Consider the following 17,840-nt stretch of genomic DNA (forward strand, 5'->3'; position numbering starts at 1 on the left):
CTACAAAGTATTGACTCCAGGGGGTTGAATACAAATGCACAACACAGTTTTCAGATATTTATTTGTCAAAAATTTTTAAAACCATTTCTGATTTTCCTTCCACTTCACAATTATGTGCCACTTTGTGTTGGTCTATCACATAAAATCCCAATAAAGCACATTTACGCTTTTGGTTGTAACGTGACAAAATGTGGAAAATGTCAAGGGGTATGAATACTTGTTCAAGGCACTGTATATCGATTACTTTGTTATCTCAAGTAATGACAAAGTTATAGCCAAATAAACAGGTCCATAGCAGAAATGTAAAATTGCTCTGGTCCATAGGGGGCGCAAAGGGGTGAGAGGGGAAATTCATAAAACCAACAGAGCTGCTTTCCAATTCCACTAACTGAGCCCATTGTCTGTCAAGCCATCGTACCTGTTTGAGGTTGAAGAGGCCGTGCTTGTCGCAGTTGGGGATGTGAAGGGCGTAGAGGTGTTCCAGCGGTCCCCTCTCGTCAGGAAGGTTCATGGATGAGATCCTCTCCAGGACCTGGTCCAGCTGCTGCTGACACAGACTCTGCACAAAGCACATCACACTATTATAGACTGCTCCTTGATGATAATAACTGGACAGCTACAATTTACAACATACTACAATTATACCATAGACCGTATACAAAATATTACATAATGCAATAATAACAACAATATATACACAGCTGTGCTGAAAAGTTTACATTCCCAGACAGAAATGGTGAAATTTTGGCATTGATATTGAAAATTTGACTGATTTGCCAAAAACTCCTTTATTTAAGGATAGCGATTATGTGAAGCCATTTATCATCACATAGTTGTTTGGCTCCTTTTTAACCTCCCTGGCGGTATTCCCGAGTGTAGTTCGGGGTAAAATGTCAGTAGCAAAAGCGGTAACCCCGAGCTACACTCGGGCTTACCATGCGGCGCTGCACTGGGATTCCCTGCAGAGCTTACCTTGTCCTTTGCTCCCGCGATGTGTCCCCTGCAGCGTCCCCGGCCATCTCCTCCGGCCGATGCCGGCATCTGGCTTCTGTGTTCCGGTCCCTGTGACGTCGGGACGTACAGGCGCCGCCACCGGCGGCGGGAAATTTTAAAATTTAAAAAAATGTCATTTTTTTCCAAACAAATTTTACATTGTAAAATTTACATAGTAAAAAAGCTGTTTCAACCCATTTCACATACATTTTGTCCCGAGTGCTTTGTCCGGCGCCCTGCCTGCATTTTGTCTGTTCTTTCTGCCTGGAAACTGAGAAACGTCCATGGCGTCCAAAAAGCGCCCCTTTAGGTCAAAAGCTTTTAGACCGGCTAGAGAACAGCGATAGTAAATCAGAACCACTTGCAGAATTGAGTGATAATGATTCGTGGGGGAAATTCCTCATCAGACACTGAAAACGTTTTTGCGACTTTGCTCAGCGATGTGCGAACTTGGCACTCTATTTCAAATTTCAGTGTTTTTGGTTTGATTATATTATTGAATTAAATGTATTATTATCATATTATTATTTTTTATGATTATTTATTAAATTATAATTTATGATTTCGTGATTCAAACTTTATCATACCCGGGATGTTTACTAGACTCTTGTTCGGACAGATTTCAGTGAGTTATTCCTAAAAATTACAGCCTACAATAAAAAAAACTACACATTTCCATGGAAAAAAATGGTACCGCTTTCAGCACCAAAAATCTGAAATAATCATACCGCTAGGGAGGTTAAATCATAATGATAACAGAAATCACCCAAATGGCCCGGATCAAAAGTTTCCCTCCCCTGGAATGTTGGGCCTTGGTATAGACACACAAGGTGACACACACGCAAAGTTATAATGGCAATAAAAAATTAATTTTCCACATCTGTGGCTTTTTAAATTGCAATTAGTGTCAGTGTATAAATAGTCAATGAGTTTGTTAGGTCTCACATGGATGCACTGAGCAGGCTAGATACGGAGCCATGGGGAGCAGAAAAGAACTGCATAACAAGGTAATGGACTTTCTAAAGATGAAAAATTATATAAAAAGATATGCAAAGTCTTGAATATGCCAGTCAGTGCTGTTCAATCGCTTATTAAGAAGTGGAAAGTTCAGGGATTTCTTGATACCAAGCCAACGTCAGGTAGACCAAGAAAGATGGCAGCCACAACTGCCAGAAGAACTGTTCGGGATAAAAAGAAAGATGGAAATTGGAATGTCAAAGCAATTTAGAAAGAGATTAAAGTGTTAGTTCACCTTTACAGAAAAAAATGAAAAGGTCCCAAACCCTCGCTATACTTACCTCCGGGCATGATGAGCTGTCAGTGCCCATGTACCCAATGCAGCAGTCCAAAGATTTGAAATCCCCACTCTTCTCCCTCTTCTCTCTACAGCAATTACAGGACAGACCTGACTGATTCATTTTGCAGGTGCTGACCAGAATTGCTCTGTTTCATCCCAGAGCCCAAATTCACAGACCACTGGACTGACTGCATAAAAGAAAAATCTATTCCCCTGATAAGATTGGGACTATGGGGCAGTGCTGGTCAATGAGCCAAGATATCAGAGGCAAAACATTTTTTTTTTAAATTGTAAATAGTATATTTTTACATGAATCTTAAAAACAGCTCTGCAAACATGTTAGTGGTTATAGTTACATAAGAATACAATCAAACGATGTAAAGATGCTGAAAGCTGATGTTGTCTGGGCACGCTATCATCCGCCAATGCCACTGGATTCACCCCATACAGTCGGGAACAAAGTCCACATCCAAGCTGTTGGCAATTAATGATGTCTTAGTATGTATAAAGATTAACCAAATAAGAAAAACAGAAAAGAACCAAATAAGAAAAAAAGAAAAGGGGGCCACTTACTTTGAAGACCTATAATTTTCTATGATGGTTTTGATAATATATATATATGGATCCAAAGAAAACCAGTTAGTGGGTAGAGCAGCGGTCTCCAAACTGTGGCCCGAGGATCGGATATCGCCCTTTGCTACCCTTTATCCAACCCTGGGAGCACTATTCCTCCCACTGAGACCAACAATGGGGCAGCACTTCTTCCATTGAAACTAGTTATGGTGTACTATTCTTCCCACTAGAACCAATGATGGTGTACTATTCTTCCCACTAATACCAATGAAGGGGCACTACTCCTCCTACTGACCATCAACCATGAGGCCATGTTTATTCTCACTGACGCTGGGGCCAACACATATTCTATCCTCACTGGCCCTAATTTGGCCCTCCTAAAGTCTGAAGGACCATATACTGGCCCTTTTCTTGAAAAGTTTGGAGACCCCTAGGGTAGAGGATAACTCTATATTGGCTGTGATATTCAAAGATGGGGGGCTCATTATGCATAGGGAGCAGTGTTTCTCCCCAATCCAGGGCAATAAGAGCTGCATAAAAGACTATATATTATAGATAAATTATTAAAAGAACCAAAAACCTAACTGCTAGAAAAGCCCCTGGTTGGTCACTACTGTCATACCTTGATAGGTGGTATACAGCCCGTATAGGTAGGCTAGGTGGTGTGTATGTGCACAGCAAGGCAAGGACAGCTAATGATGCAGCCTTATAAAGCCCCCACAGGATTTAAAAGCAGCCAATTAAACATTCACAAGAAATTGGAACATTGCCAGGCCTGGGGATGGACCAATCCCAGCTCTAGGCACACACGCGGCGCCTGGCATAACCCCATCCATAGAGGCAGGATGAGGTCATGCAGCCCAAGACCAGAGCAAGGCCCAAGCAGCAAAGAGAGGATCAAGCCTCAATCCGGAACATGGGACCATGCGACTATGCCCACAAAGAAGGCCGCCCTAGCGGCGGGCGGCCCACATGTTCCAGGTGGTAGTATGCAGATGACGGGGTCCACACATCCCATCTAAAAAAGTATACACAGCACTCTGTGCATTCAGAGCATACGAATAAGCCCACGTAGCAAAGATTGACTGTGCTAAAATTAACAATAAATCATAAGAAAATGGAAAATAGCAAAAGGGAAAATTAGGAGGGTGTAGGGATTTGGGAAATGAGGAGGAGAAAAACAGGATGAAAAAAGCAGGATGCAAAAAAGTGGGGAAGGCAATTAATACCCTGGCACAAAGATATTTGTCACCCACTAGATAGAGGACTGGAATATATAATTAATTATTGTGGCTCAAAGCCATTGAAGGTATAACTAGACAATGACTGTACATCAATAATGAGTGAGCGAGGGATATTACTCTTCCCAACCTCCGGAAGTGAATCCGTCTACATATGACCTATAGGACATAGATTCACTTAAACCTGGAGGAGATGAGGCACCAAGTTTAAACATCCATCTGAGCTCACGTTGAAGGAGCATTTTCAATTACCCCCCCCCGTGAGCTCAGGTGTATTCGGTCAAGAACGAGGAAACAAATTATCGGCAAGTCCCTGAATGTGCATCTCTAATGTGTCGACCTAACGGGAGATCTTTATTGCAAGGTGTCATACTGGAGATGTGACGATATGATCGCTTCCAGAACTCTAATTTTGTTTTTCCTACATAAAAACTATTGCAACCACATTGGAGCAAATAATCAACCCCTTTGGTTTTGCAGTTCGCAAAGTGTTGGGGCTCAAATTTAAGTCCTTGTGAGAGTGTGATGGATTTGCGAGTGTCCATATATTGGCAATAATTACAGCCCACATTTAAATGTTCCAAGGAGTTTGCATGGGTCACCACGACTGGTGCCCCTGTATTCACTTTGCACCACATCGTCACATATAGATATTGCTCTTTTAAAGGTGAAAGCTGGTCTGTCTGATACAAATGGACTTATATTGTGATCAATTGTAAAGAGATGCCAATATTTCTGTACAATTTTATAAATATTGGCTTGTTGATTACAGAACTTCATAATAAATCTAGTTGTATTTGCCTCTTTGGTGATTTTTTTTTACGATATATCTTGTCTTGTTTGGGGTTTTTTTCTTGTTTAAATGCCTTTTTTAGACATTAGCGCTGCAAAAGGATTAATACCTAAATTTTGGCAGGTTCCAGGTCCCCCAACAATGAGAGATTGGATGAGGAGGATTGAATATATATGCACAATGGAGGAGTTATACCACATAGAGGAAGATAAAAAGGAAAAATTTACAAAAGAATGGAATAGGTGGTACATTTTTAAATCATCAGAAAAATATCTCAGGATAATGAGTACTAAGTAGGTCGATTTAGAGATTTAAACTGAACAACTGTTGAGTGGTAATCTTGAAGACTGACTATAGGTTGTTAATAGAAAGGTTTAGAATGGCATAGGTAGAATATAGATTGACAAAGGGAGTTATGGGGATAGGGGGAGAGGTTGAGAAGGGGTGGGGGTATAGGAAAAGGACAGTTAATGTTGTTTATGTTTGATAATGTATGTATTGTTTTAATTTGTACTGAAATAAAATTTAATAAAAGACATTAATAATTAAAAAAATGCCTTTTTTAGACAAGTAGGAGAATAACCTCCTAAGAGCAGTCATTCTCTCGGTGTATCTGCCTCTATTTTAAACATGTGGTCCACAGAGAAATTGCGATGCAGTTGCAAGTACTGACTATATGGTATGGAATCCGCCGAGGGTTTAGGTTGGAAACTAGTTGCATGCAAAATTGAATTGCCTGCTTTGGGTTTGCGATATAGACTGGTGGTTAAGTGGCCATTCACATTCTTGATAATCATCATATCCAAAAAAGGTATAGAATCATGACTGTAAGACATAGTGAAACTCAAATTCAAATCATTAACGTTGATGATTTTCATATAGTCCTCCAGTATATTTATTGGACCTTCCCAGATGAGAAAAATGTCATCGATATATCTTATCCATGTTAGAATATGGTCCTGATAGATAGTTCGATTCTCAGAGTTCGAAATCATATGTTCCCACTCCCCCAGGTATAGGTTGGCGTAGTATGGGGCGCATCACGTCCCCATCGCTATGCCCTGTACTTGGAGGAAGTGGGAACCATTAATACAGAAATAGTTAATGTAAAGTACAGTATATAATCAAGTGCCTCAATAAAAAACTCACTGAATGCCTGATCAATAGGGCTACATTGGGATAGAATACGTCTTATACAAGATAAGCCCTTTCGGTGAGGAATAGAGCTGTATAAAGTTTCATTGTTTATAGCTAACAAATAGGAGGAACTGATAAATCATCATGGACTTGCAAGAAATGGAGGGTATCTTTGATGTATGTAGAAAGTGTCAGGGATCGCGGTGTCCTGTCGGCCTGCGCATGCGCGCTGGCGACGGCTCACGCCGGGACACAATCACCAGGTCCCAGCGAGCCGTGGATGACAGGACGCCGCGCATGCGCAGTGAGAGCCGCGGGCGCGCCTCGGGCAGCCAATGACAGCCCGGTGGCGCGTCCTGGGCGGCAAATGACAGTGCAGGGCGCGATATTTAAAGATGCCCTGCACTGTCACTGATCGCCGCAAGGTCTATTTGAGTTCCTGAGTCCTGTACCTGTGTTTTTGATCCTGATTGACCCTGACTATGCTGCCTTCTCCTGCGTTTGACCCGGATTGTTCCTGACTACTCTGCCTTCTCCTGCGTTTGACCCGGATTGTTCCTGACTACTCTGCCTTCTCCAATCCTGACCCCCGGCTTGTTTGACCAATCTACGGACTGACTTATCCTGCTGACCCTGCGTGTGACCTGACGATTCTCCGCCTGCCGATTCTGTACCTCGCCTACCCCACGGGACCACTGCTCGCGATCCATCCTGCTAGGTCCTGCCGTCCTCCTCACATCTGGCTCTCCCAGTATCAATACATCCCCGGAGGTTCCCCCTGCCACTAGTGGGCCTGCTCAGAGGTCGTGACCTGGTCCTGGTCTGTTTCAAGTCCATCCCCACCATCAGGGGCCCTGATGAAAGCACAGACCGGGACTTAGACTCCACGCTTTGGGTAGGTCTGTCAAGTGGGCAGCCAGAGGCACCACCTGGCGGATCATAACAGAAAGGCTAAGAACATATGGGTATAAAAACTCAACGACTAGTCTGCTTACGTTTTCAGTGATTAAACTGTTCCCTGAAATAAAGGGGTGTCCTGGGGAGGGGGGATGGGGGTTGGGTAATCATCCAAATTTTTGTGCAATTTAGATAAACAATAAAAAGTTGGAGTACGAGGAAAACCAGTTCTCGTAAACTCCCATTAATCTTTAGTAATGCTGCCACAAGCACGGGCATTGGGTTCGAAGAAATGATCATGAAATTTAGCTAGAAAGTTATTGGTAATGGGACAATATCATTCGGTATTCTGGAGGATCTTATTGCACATCTCAAGGTAGCGTTCCTTGTCCATGACAACTTCATTGCCTCCCTTAGAGGGTTTGATGGCAATGTTCTAGTTTGCCGTTAAGCTTTTTCAGGGTATTTTTTCTCATAGAATAGGTGTAGGATCTCCCCTCTTCTAAGTCCACCCCCTACCCACCTCCGAGCACCGTCCCTTGGTTCCACCCCATACCCACCCCCAACTACCACTCCTTTTAGAGAATACAGAGTCAAGTATCATTTTGCTATGCTAAGTAATCTGTATAGAATTTAATGATAACAAGGAAAGCAGTATAATAAATCCCCTGAATCCAGCAGCAATAGACCCCCCCCCCCAACAACAAAGGATTCCCCTAGCAACAATAACCCCCCCCCCAAGCAACAATGGATCCCCACAACAAAATACTACCCCAGCAACAATAGACCACCAGCAGCAACATTAGATCTACCAGCAGCCTGCATTAATATACTCTCCAACAGCCAGCAGCAATAATAGACTCCCTCCCTCGATAGTAGATCCATTCCAGCAACAATCGACCCCACTGTAACAATAGACCTCCCCAACAACAATAAACCACCATACAAAAATAGATCCCCTTCAGTGACAATAGATCCACCAGCTGCAAGTATTAATAGACCTTTCAGCACACCCAAGCACCCCTTGCCATTACATACATTCAATGCTGGAGGTGCCGGAACTGCGTTTTTTTAGTGCTTGTCTTTCATCTACAGTTAGATTGCCTAATACCTTTCTTATTTGGATATTTTTAATTTCCTCAATTGTAAGTTTCACAAATGCAGCCACATTAGAATTCAGACTAAGTGGGGGAAACTTATCTGATTTCTTTTTATTAGATTTAGAAAAAGGAGGTTGAGTGTTAGTACCACTTTCCTAACTCTCACCGCAGTTAGTTTGCTCCAGGAGTTGTTCAATACCAAGTAGATCAGTTTAGATCACTGGAGTCTTGATCCTCCATAAGAGCAATTAAATCATCCAGTGTACCACAGTCCTGGTTGCTATTGATCTTATCTGTTTCATCCGTTCCTAACCCCGGAAACTACTAAGCAACTCATTCACTCCCTCATCATATCACGACTTGACTACTGTAACTCCCTCCTCACCGGCTTACCTCATCGCAGGCTATCCCCGCTTCAGTCCATCCTGAATACGGCTGCCAGACTCATCCACCTTACCAACTCCTCCGTATCTGCCACCCCCCTCTGCCAATCCCTCCACTGGCTTCCGATTCCCCAACGCATAAAATTCAAATTACTAACATTGACGTACAAAGCTGTTCATAACACTGCCCCAAACTACATCACCAACCTGATAGCCTTATACCACCCAAAACATACTCTTCGCTCCTCACAAGACCTCCTACTCTCTAGTTCCCTGGTCTCCTCCTCCCATGCCTGTCTCCAGGACTTCTCCAGGGCTTCCCCCATCCTCTGGAACTCCCTACCCCAATCCATCAGACTATCACCTACTCTCCTCTCCTTTAGGCACTCCCTGAAAACCCATCTCTTCAGGGAAGCCTACCCCGCCCTCAACTAATTGCTGATCTCCTCCACTCCTCCTACCACTCCATCCCCCACAGCTATTTCCTCCTGTACCACTATCCCCTCCCTCCTAGATTGTAAGCTCCAAGGAGCAGGGCCTTCGAACCCCTCGTGTATTGTATTGTTACTGTACTGTCTCGTGTACTTTCTCCCTTTGTAATGTACAGCGCTGAGCAAACTGTTGGCACTTTATAAATCCTGTATAATAATAATGATAATCTAATTTTTTATTGTGTAACACCTTAATAATGAGTTTTCTAGCAAAAAGGTGTAAATCTTTGGTGATCTCAAATGTATCTAAATTTTTATCTGGGCAAATACTCCTCAGAGCATGTTCTAGGTCAACAAAATGGCGAACTATGTAGGCAAAGAATGGGAACAATTCATGTCAAAAAGAATCGAGGGAATCTGAACTTAACGCTGAACTGAACTCTGAACGCTCGCTAATAGCACCTACAGCTTTTGAGGGTTTTGTTTTCAGAGTTAGCTTTGCTTTGTTTTTTTAGGTATTGCAGGTAGAGATATCCCAGGATGCACCGGGAAACCAGCAAGTGAACCGGAAAGACATCATCAGTCCGGTTCATGTGTACTGTATACCGTATTTTTCGCTCCATAAGATGCACCTAGGTGGAAAACAGGAAAAAATATTCTGAACCAATGGACTGCACACATAGCACAGGAGATGACCAGAGACTGCGGACATACTACAGGAGATGACCAGAGACTGCGGACAGTACAGGAGATGACCAGAGACTGCTGACACAGAACAGGAGATGACCAGAGACTGTGGACACAGTACAGGAGATGACCAGAGACTGCAGACACAGTACAGGATATGACCAGAGACTGCGGACATAGTACAGGAGATGACCAGAGACTGCGGACACAGTACAGGGGATGAACAGAGACTGCGGACAGTACAGGAGATGACCAGAGACTGCAGACACAGTACAGGAGATGACCAGAGACTGCGGACACAGTACAGGAGATGACCAGAGACTGCGGACACAGTGCAGGAGATGACCAGAGACTGCAAACATACTACAGGAGATGACCAGAGACTGCAGACATAGTACAGGAGATGACCAGAGTCTGTGGACACGGTAAAGGAGATGACCAGAGACTGCGGACACGGTACAGGGGATGACCAGAGACTGCAGACACAGTACAGGGGATGACCAGAGACTGCGGATACAGTACAGGAGATGACCAGAGACTGCGAACACGGTACAGGGGATGAGCAGAGACTGTGGACACAGGACAGGGGATGACCAGAGACTGTGGACACAGGACAGGGGATGACCAGAGACTGCAGACACGGTACAGGGGATGACCAGAGACTGCGGACACGTTAAAGGAGATGACCCGAGACTGCGGACATAGTACAGGGGATGACCAGAGACTGCAGACACAGTACAGGGGATAAACCAGAGACTGCGGACACGTTAAAGGAGATGACCAGAGACTGCGGACATAGTACAGGGGATGACCAGAGACTGCAGACACAGTACAGGGGATAAACCAGAGATTGCGGACACAGTACAGGAGATGACCAGAGACTGCAGACACAGTACAGGAGATGACCAGAGACTGCGGACACAGTACAGGAGATGACCAGAGACTGCGGACACAGTACAGGAGATGACCAGAGACTGCGGACATAGTACAGGAGATGACCAGAGACTGCGGACAAAGTACAGGGGATGACCAAGAGACTGCGGACACAATACAGGAGATGACCAGAGACTGTGGACACTGTACAGGAGATGACCAGAGACTGCGGACACAGTACAGAAGACCAGAAACAGTGGACACGGTACAGAAGACCAGAGACTGCGGACCTTTGGGGAGCAGAGGGGGGGGGAGCGGGTACCCGAATTTGACAGGTGTCCACTCTCACTTCCGCTGAGTTGTCCTCCCCCCTCCTTCGCCGTAATCTTCTGGGACATGTGACAGGTCCCAAAAGATTACAGGGCCATTCACACAGCGCGGTGCTTCTCGCGCATGCACAGTGGGCACCCGGCTGTCACAGCCGGGTGCCCATGCTGGCGCCAGGGAGGAATGAGGACACTGATGGACCAAGGAACAGGTAGGACCACTGGAGGTCTGCAAAGAAGAGCTGAGCGGCCAGCCTGGTATTCTAACACGGGGGGAATACCAGGCCAGCCGCTCCATATTCACTGCATAAGACGCACAGACATTTTCCCCCATTTTTGGGGGGTAAAAAGTGTGTCTTATGCAGCGAAAAATACGTTATATTCTGGAAATGTTTGGTGCAGATGTCACATCTGGTGTGCAGCGTGGAGCAGCAGGAAGGTGAGCAGGGTATGGACTAAAGAGGAACAACTAACAGACAGCACACGTGGTGTGCAATATGGGAACGCTATAGCGGAAGGTGAGCAGGGACCGGAGAGATAGTGGACTGAGTAACAGAGGATCAGCAGAGCTGGGGAACCAGAGCAGGAGAAACTAGCAATGTCACACGTGGTGCGTTACATGAGAGCAACATTGCGAGAGGTGAGCAAGGATCAGAGAGAGAAGAATCAGCAAACAAGAGGATCAGCAGTGCTGGGGGTTACTAGTGAGCAGGGGATCAGCAGAGCTGGGGGTTACTACTAAGTGGGGGAGCAGAAAAGATGCCGATACTACCAGGGGCGGACTGACAACTCATGGGGCCCCCGGGCAATAGGGGATCATGGGGCCCCTGTGTCCTTGTCCAAACTCAAAAAAGCCTATAAAAAAAGGTACCAGGGGCATCTCATGGGGCCCCTTACTAACCCCAGGCCCTCAATAGGGGATTATGGGGCCCCTGTGTCCTTGCCCAAACTCAAAAAAGCCTATCAAAAAGGTACCAGGGGCATCTTCTGGGGCCCCCTTCTGACCCAGGGCCCACGGGCAGTGCCCGAGTTTCCAAATGGTCAGTCTGCCCCTGGATACTACTGAGTGAGGCATCATCAGAACTGGAAGCACTACTCAGCAGGGGATCTGCTGAACGAGGGTACTAATAAGCTGGGGATCTGCTGAACAAGGGTACCAATGAGCTGGGGATCTGCTGAACGGGAGTACTGATCAGCTGGGAATCTGCTGAATGGGTGTACTACTGATCTGGGGTTCTACTGGGCCCCTTCAAAACAAACCGAAAATCAATACACAAAGGGCATTTACCAAGCTCAAAAAAGTATCAAAAACACATCAAAAAAGCATGCTGAAGTGGCCGGCCCTTTAATGTGTGTTGAAGACGAGCCAAGTGAAAATTAGCTCTTTGATTTTTTCCCATGAATTCTCCTTTCCATTCTATTTACTACCATGTCTTTGCAGTGTTGCATTTTCGGAATAAGCTTTAAACTGGGGTTGGAAGTTCAATGGCCATCTGCCCAGTTCTTACCTCTATGCCTGGCATCAAGGACAATATGTTTTACACACCTATACCCAGAAGAACAATCTGAGCTGAGCAGCCAGTTTTTCACCTGAATTTCTAACCTGAGACTACCTTGGGAGAACTTCTTTAAGACACAACTAGCTTTCTAGCCATTGGCAGATTTGTGTTTTATCAGTCATGGGCTAAAGAGTGACATTCTCACCCTCGGCACTGAGGGCCGTGTGTTCTTCTTGTCCTCATGAATGTGTTTGTTGGTTTTGGATCTCTGGTGCTCGCTGGCTTTTTCACGAGTCAAAGCGATATCCTTAATTGACGTTCGAGGTGGCTTCCTTGGTAAGTTATCATTAGTTGCCACTGGTCCAGCGTCCTGGTTATTTTCCACGAGTGGGTTGTCTGGCCGATCCTCTGGGGCATCTGCATACAAGAAAAGGGAATTTGTGATATTTGTTAGTAGGAACCTACAATATTATATTTTATATATATAACAAATTTAAGACAAGTAGGCAGCATAGTGACTAAAGGGTGAAGCTAAAGCCTTGCAGCAAAATCCAGAGAGTTGTGTTCTTATGTTCCTTATACTGTATGTTCGTATGGGTTTCCTTCTTGTGTATAGATTCCTACCCACCTTCAAAAACCTGCTTCTAGGCAAGTAGGCTTTTATCCAAAATGGACTTGATGTGCACGTATGATTGCAGTACGGACTTTTGTCAAGGAGAGATCTTTTTTTCCTAGGTATTTAACTGCAATCTACATTGTAGACCAGCCTTTCTTGCTCTTTTTAACACGGAGGAACCCTTATTACAACTTTCAGGTCTCATTGAATCCCAGTGTTTAATATACCAACAGCTCATGGTACATTAGTGTGGTGATCAGAAGAATGCTCCTTACATTGGTGATCAGTGGTAAGAATGCTCCTTACACTTGTGGTCATTGGGAAGAATGCTCCTTACATTGGTGATCAGTGGGAAGAATGCTCCTTACATTGGTGATCAGTGGGAAGAATGCTCCTTACACTTGTGGTCATTGGGAAGAATGCTCCTTACATTGGTGATCAGTGGGAAGAATGCTCCTTACATTGGTGATCAGTGGGAAGAATGCTCCTTACATTGGTGATCAGTGGGAAGAATGCCCCTTACATTGGTGGTCAGTGGGAAGAATGCCCCTTACATTGGTGATCAGTGGGAAGAATGTTCCTTACATTGGTGATCAGTGGGAAGAATGTTCCTTACATTGGTGATCAGTAGGAATAATGCCCCTTACATTGGGGGTCAGTGGGAAGAATGCTCCTTACATTGGTGATCAGTGGGAAGAATGTCCCTTACATTGGTGATCAGTAAGAAGAATGCTCCTTACACTTGTGGTCATTGGGAAGAATGCTCCTTACATTGGGGGTCAGTGGGAAGAATGCTCCCTACACTTGTGGTCAGTGAGAAGAATGCTTCTTACATTGGTGAACAGTGGGAAGAATGCCCCTTACATTGGTGATCAGTGGGAAGAATGTTCCTTACATTGGTGATCAGTAGGAATAATGCCCCTTACATTGGGGGTCAGTGGGAAGAATGTCCCTTACATTGGTGATCAGTAGGAAGAATGCTCCTTACACTTGTGGTCATTGGGAAGAATGCTCCTTACATTGGTGGTCAGTGGGAAGAATGCTCCCTACACTTGTGGTCAGTGAGAAGAATGCTTCTTACATTGGTGAACAGTGGGAAGAATGCTCCTTACATTGGGGGTCAGTGGGAAGAATGTTCCTTACATTGGTGGTCAGTAAGAAGAATGCTCCTTACATTGGTGAACAGTGGGAAGAATGCTCCTTACATTGGTGATCAGTGGGAAGAATGTCCCTTACATTGGTGATCAGTGGGAAGAATGTCCCTTACATTGGTGATCAGTGGGAAGAATGTCCCTTACATTGGTGAACAGTGGGAAGAATGCTCCTTACATTGGTGATCAGTGGGAAGAACGTCCCTTACATTGGTGAACAGTGGGAAGAATGCTCCTTACATTGGTGATCAGTGGGAAGAATGCTCCTTACATTGGTGGCCAGTGGGAGGAATGCTCCTTACATTGGTGGTCAGTGGGAAGAATGTCCCTTACATTGGTGATCAGTGGGAAGAATGCTCCCTACATTGGTGATCAGTGGGAAGAATGCTCCTTACATTGATGGTCAGTGGGAAGAATGCTCCCTACATTGGTGATCAGTGGGAAGAATGCTCCTTACATTGGTGGTCAGTGGGAAGAATGCCCCTTACATTGGTGATCAGTGGGAAGAATGCCCCTTACATTGGGGGTCAGTGGGAAGAATGCCCCTTACATTGGTGATCAGTGGGAAGAATGCTCCTTACATTTGTCAGAATTTCTATTTTTATCTTTGCTCCAATACAAATTATAGTTGTTTTAAACTCAATAGGCCCCAAAAATGCAGGGTCACTTTCAGGTCTCAGTTCATGCAGGATGCAATCTCGTTCCCAACTGAGATAGTTTATTTTGCAAATGAAGTGTGTACAGAATTAAAGTGATAGTAAACCCTGGACCCTGCATTCACTATATCCGCTCTCCCCGGACCCTGCATTCACTATATCCGGTCTCCTTGGACCCTGCATTCACTATATCCGGTCTCCTTGGACCCTGCATTCACTATATCCAGTCTCCCACAGTACACAGAACATGGAAATGCAATTATTTTAGTAAATATACAGTATACATACATGATTTTGCATTTCCGGGTAGAGGGTCGCGCGGATGCGGCTGTCAATCACCGGGTCCCAGCCAGTGATTACTCACTGGCGCCCAGTGATTCCTGAGGATCTCTGACGGGGAGAACTGTTTTGCTTACTAACAGTTCTCCTCCCTGTCAGCTCGGGCACACTGCAGAGCACAGCCATCCAAAGGAGTGTGCTTACAGTGAAGCACACAGACACAGCCCCCTAGTAAAACACACACAGCACACAATTAAACCCTTTGATCGCCCCTCATGTTAACCCCTTCCTGCCCAGTGCCATTAGTGTCAGTTCTTTTTTTTTAGCACTTATCACTGCATTAGTGTTACTGGAGATGTCAGTGACCCCAAGTCTGTTCCCCCCCCAGTGTCAGAATGTCTGCCGCAGTCCCGCTATAAGTCACTGATCAGCGCCATTACTAGTAAAAGAAAAATCCCAGTATCTATACCGCCATTTGTAAATGCTATAACTTTCATGTAAACCAATTAATTTACACGTATTGGGATTTTTTTAGCAAAGACGTATCAGTATACATTTTGGCCTAAATTTACCCAAATATCCAAGTAATTCATGAAGCACCACCAGAGCAAAGTGGTGGATGTAAGGTATTGCAACCTGCAGTTGGAAAACAGGTGTTACCTAAGTCTGACATGATTCAGAGTGACTTGTGCAAAGGGTCAGCAACTAAAGCCGGCCATACACAGGTCGAATTCTGTAAGAATTTTCTTTTGAAAATCTTTTGTAAGAATTTTCGTTCGAATTTCGCACCATTAGTGGGTCACAGCAACGGACGATTTTCCAGCGACCATCGAATTTGAGTGATTGGGCATGTTGGAAATATTTTTAAAAAACGAACGAATTTCTAATCAATGATGGGAGAAACGTGTGAGAAATGTAATCGAAAAAGAAATGAGCGTGAGCTGTGACCTGGAAAGAAAAGAAAATTCTTGGCCATGAAAATTCTTTTCTGTAGGAACATGTGAAATTGTTGCTTGGTTGGTCGAATTTCGAAATCAATGGTGGAGCCATCGGATTACAAAACAAATGAACTTTCAGAATTTCTAAAGAAAATGCATTCGGAATTCGACCCATGTATGGCCTGCATAAGCCCGTCTGTTCTTCTGTGACTCCTTGGGCGGATGGATCGGTGCTGAGGAGCACTGGCGAATGGACCGCATATACAATGGATTGGGATAGTTGGGGCAAAAGGCTAATCTCAATAATAGATGAGGCTAAAAAATAAGGTGCGCCAGTTGTAAGGTCTATAGAACTGTCTATAGATAAGGGTGAGCATACACCCCCCCACCCGAGAGCCTTCCACTACCACCACCCTCCATACACCGGCCACCCTACCCCCCAACCTTCCCCCAGCACGAGAGAGAATGACCCTCACCTTCACAGCTCCAGACATCCCCTAGAATGAGAGTGGGGCTCTGCATATACTGTCAAGCAGCCCATAGCCTCTCTCGGATCACACCTGGTCCCCTTGCTGTGTGTGTTCCTTCTTCTGTCCCTTCTTCCAGGGAGTGGTGCTGCCCCCCTGAAAAATGCCGCCCTAGGCAAATGCCTTGTTTGCCTTGTGGTAAATACACCCCTGGTTGGCATGGAGTGTCAAATTGACGTTGTCATTGGGAATAATCAGGGGCAGTTACCTATGCCGAGCCTGAGAAGTTGAGAGTGAGCCCAGCACCTGGCAGCTCTCTGGTGGAGCACCAGGCTGTGGTCACCTGCAGCTGGGAAGAGGTCCCTTTTAAAAGTTGCAACTTCTCAAGTCTCAGCAGGTAAGTCTCCCAGTGTCATAAAAATCTTCGGGAAGGACTTGGTCTGGAGTCAAGTGGCTGGTTTGTAACAAATGTATTAAAGGAGATGCTTGAACTTTGGGATGTACAGCCAATCTATACTGAGGTGTCTCCTCCACAGTCCGATGGTCTGGTACTGAGGAGTAGCACCAGGTGGACCACGAAGAACAGAACAAAGGGGAACAAGAAAGAAGTGGTTTATCTCTGAATTTGTTGATGGTATTAAAAGTTGCCTCTGGGTACGCTGCTGGACTACATCCTGTAAATATGGTATATGAGAGAGGCTTTGGAGAAATTAAGAATGAGTCAAAGGTTTCACCTCCAAACAGCCAGGTGGGAAGCATTTCTGCTGCTATGGTCCAGGATGGTGCTGGTCAGTTGACAGTGAAGGGCGTGTGTACTGCACCAGTGGACAAACCACATGAGATGGAAGAGCTAAGCATGGACCAGAGAACAGCAGAGATCCTGACCAGGGCTCAGATGGATGTGCTTAAGGAAATTGGGGTCACTGGGCCAAAAAGCTGAGATATCAGCTGAGAGTTGTCTGATAAGACAACTGAGATACAGGGACAAATGTTATGTAAAAACTGGCAAAATGGACCAGAAGAGAGCTCATCTGTGCAGGATTTGGATACAGATCCAGTTGGTGTTGAAAAAGTTAAAATGCTGGGGCAGCTGCCTGCAGAGTGCATGACACCAGTATATATATATATATATATATATATACACACACACACACTGTATGTTGAAATGTGTTTTTTATATATTACAATATATGAAAAATATTTTTTAAATACATTTTTAAACATACTGTATGTCTTTAATAATAAATGTAATCTACACTTTGGAATGCATTTACAAATATATGTAAAAAATATATGTTAAAATTACTTTTTTACATATTAAAAAAAATCTGAAGAATATATTTAAAAGTATATATATTTTTTAAAATATTTTTCATATATTTTGTAATGTATAAAAAACACATTTCAACATACAGTATATATATATATATATTGAAATATATTGAGTACGGCCAAAATTATAGCATTTACAAATATATGTAAAAAATATATGTTAAAATTACT

General features: G+C 44.4%; 1 protein-coding gene across 1 annotated transcript in view; it reads right to left on the reverse strand.

Annotated features, from left to right (window-relative positions):
• IGFBP2 (insulin like growth factor binding protein 2) overlaps window positions 1-17,840 on the reverse strand; it is a 138,400-nt gene that overhangs the window by 11,824 nt on the left and 108,736 nt on the right. The window contains exons 2-3 of the mRNA XM_089677611.1: window positions 12,436-12,647; window positions 419-559 (exon numbers count right to left, since the gene is read on the reverse strand). Of these exons, the coding sequence (XP_089533737.1) occupies window positions 419-559; window positions 12,436-12,647 (353 nt within the window). The remainder of the gene's footprint in view (window positions 1-418; window positions 560-12,435; window positions 12,648-17,840) is intronic.

This window comes from Staurois parvus, unplaced genomic scaffold, assembly GCF_062004578.1.
Source record: "Staurois parvus isolate SC_StPar_1 unplaced genomic scaffold, SC_StPar_1.0 ptg000190l, whole genome shotgun sequence".
Taxonomy (NCBI): Eukaryota; Metazoa; Chordata; class Amphibia; order Anura; family Ranidae; genus Staurois; species Staurois parvus.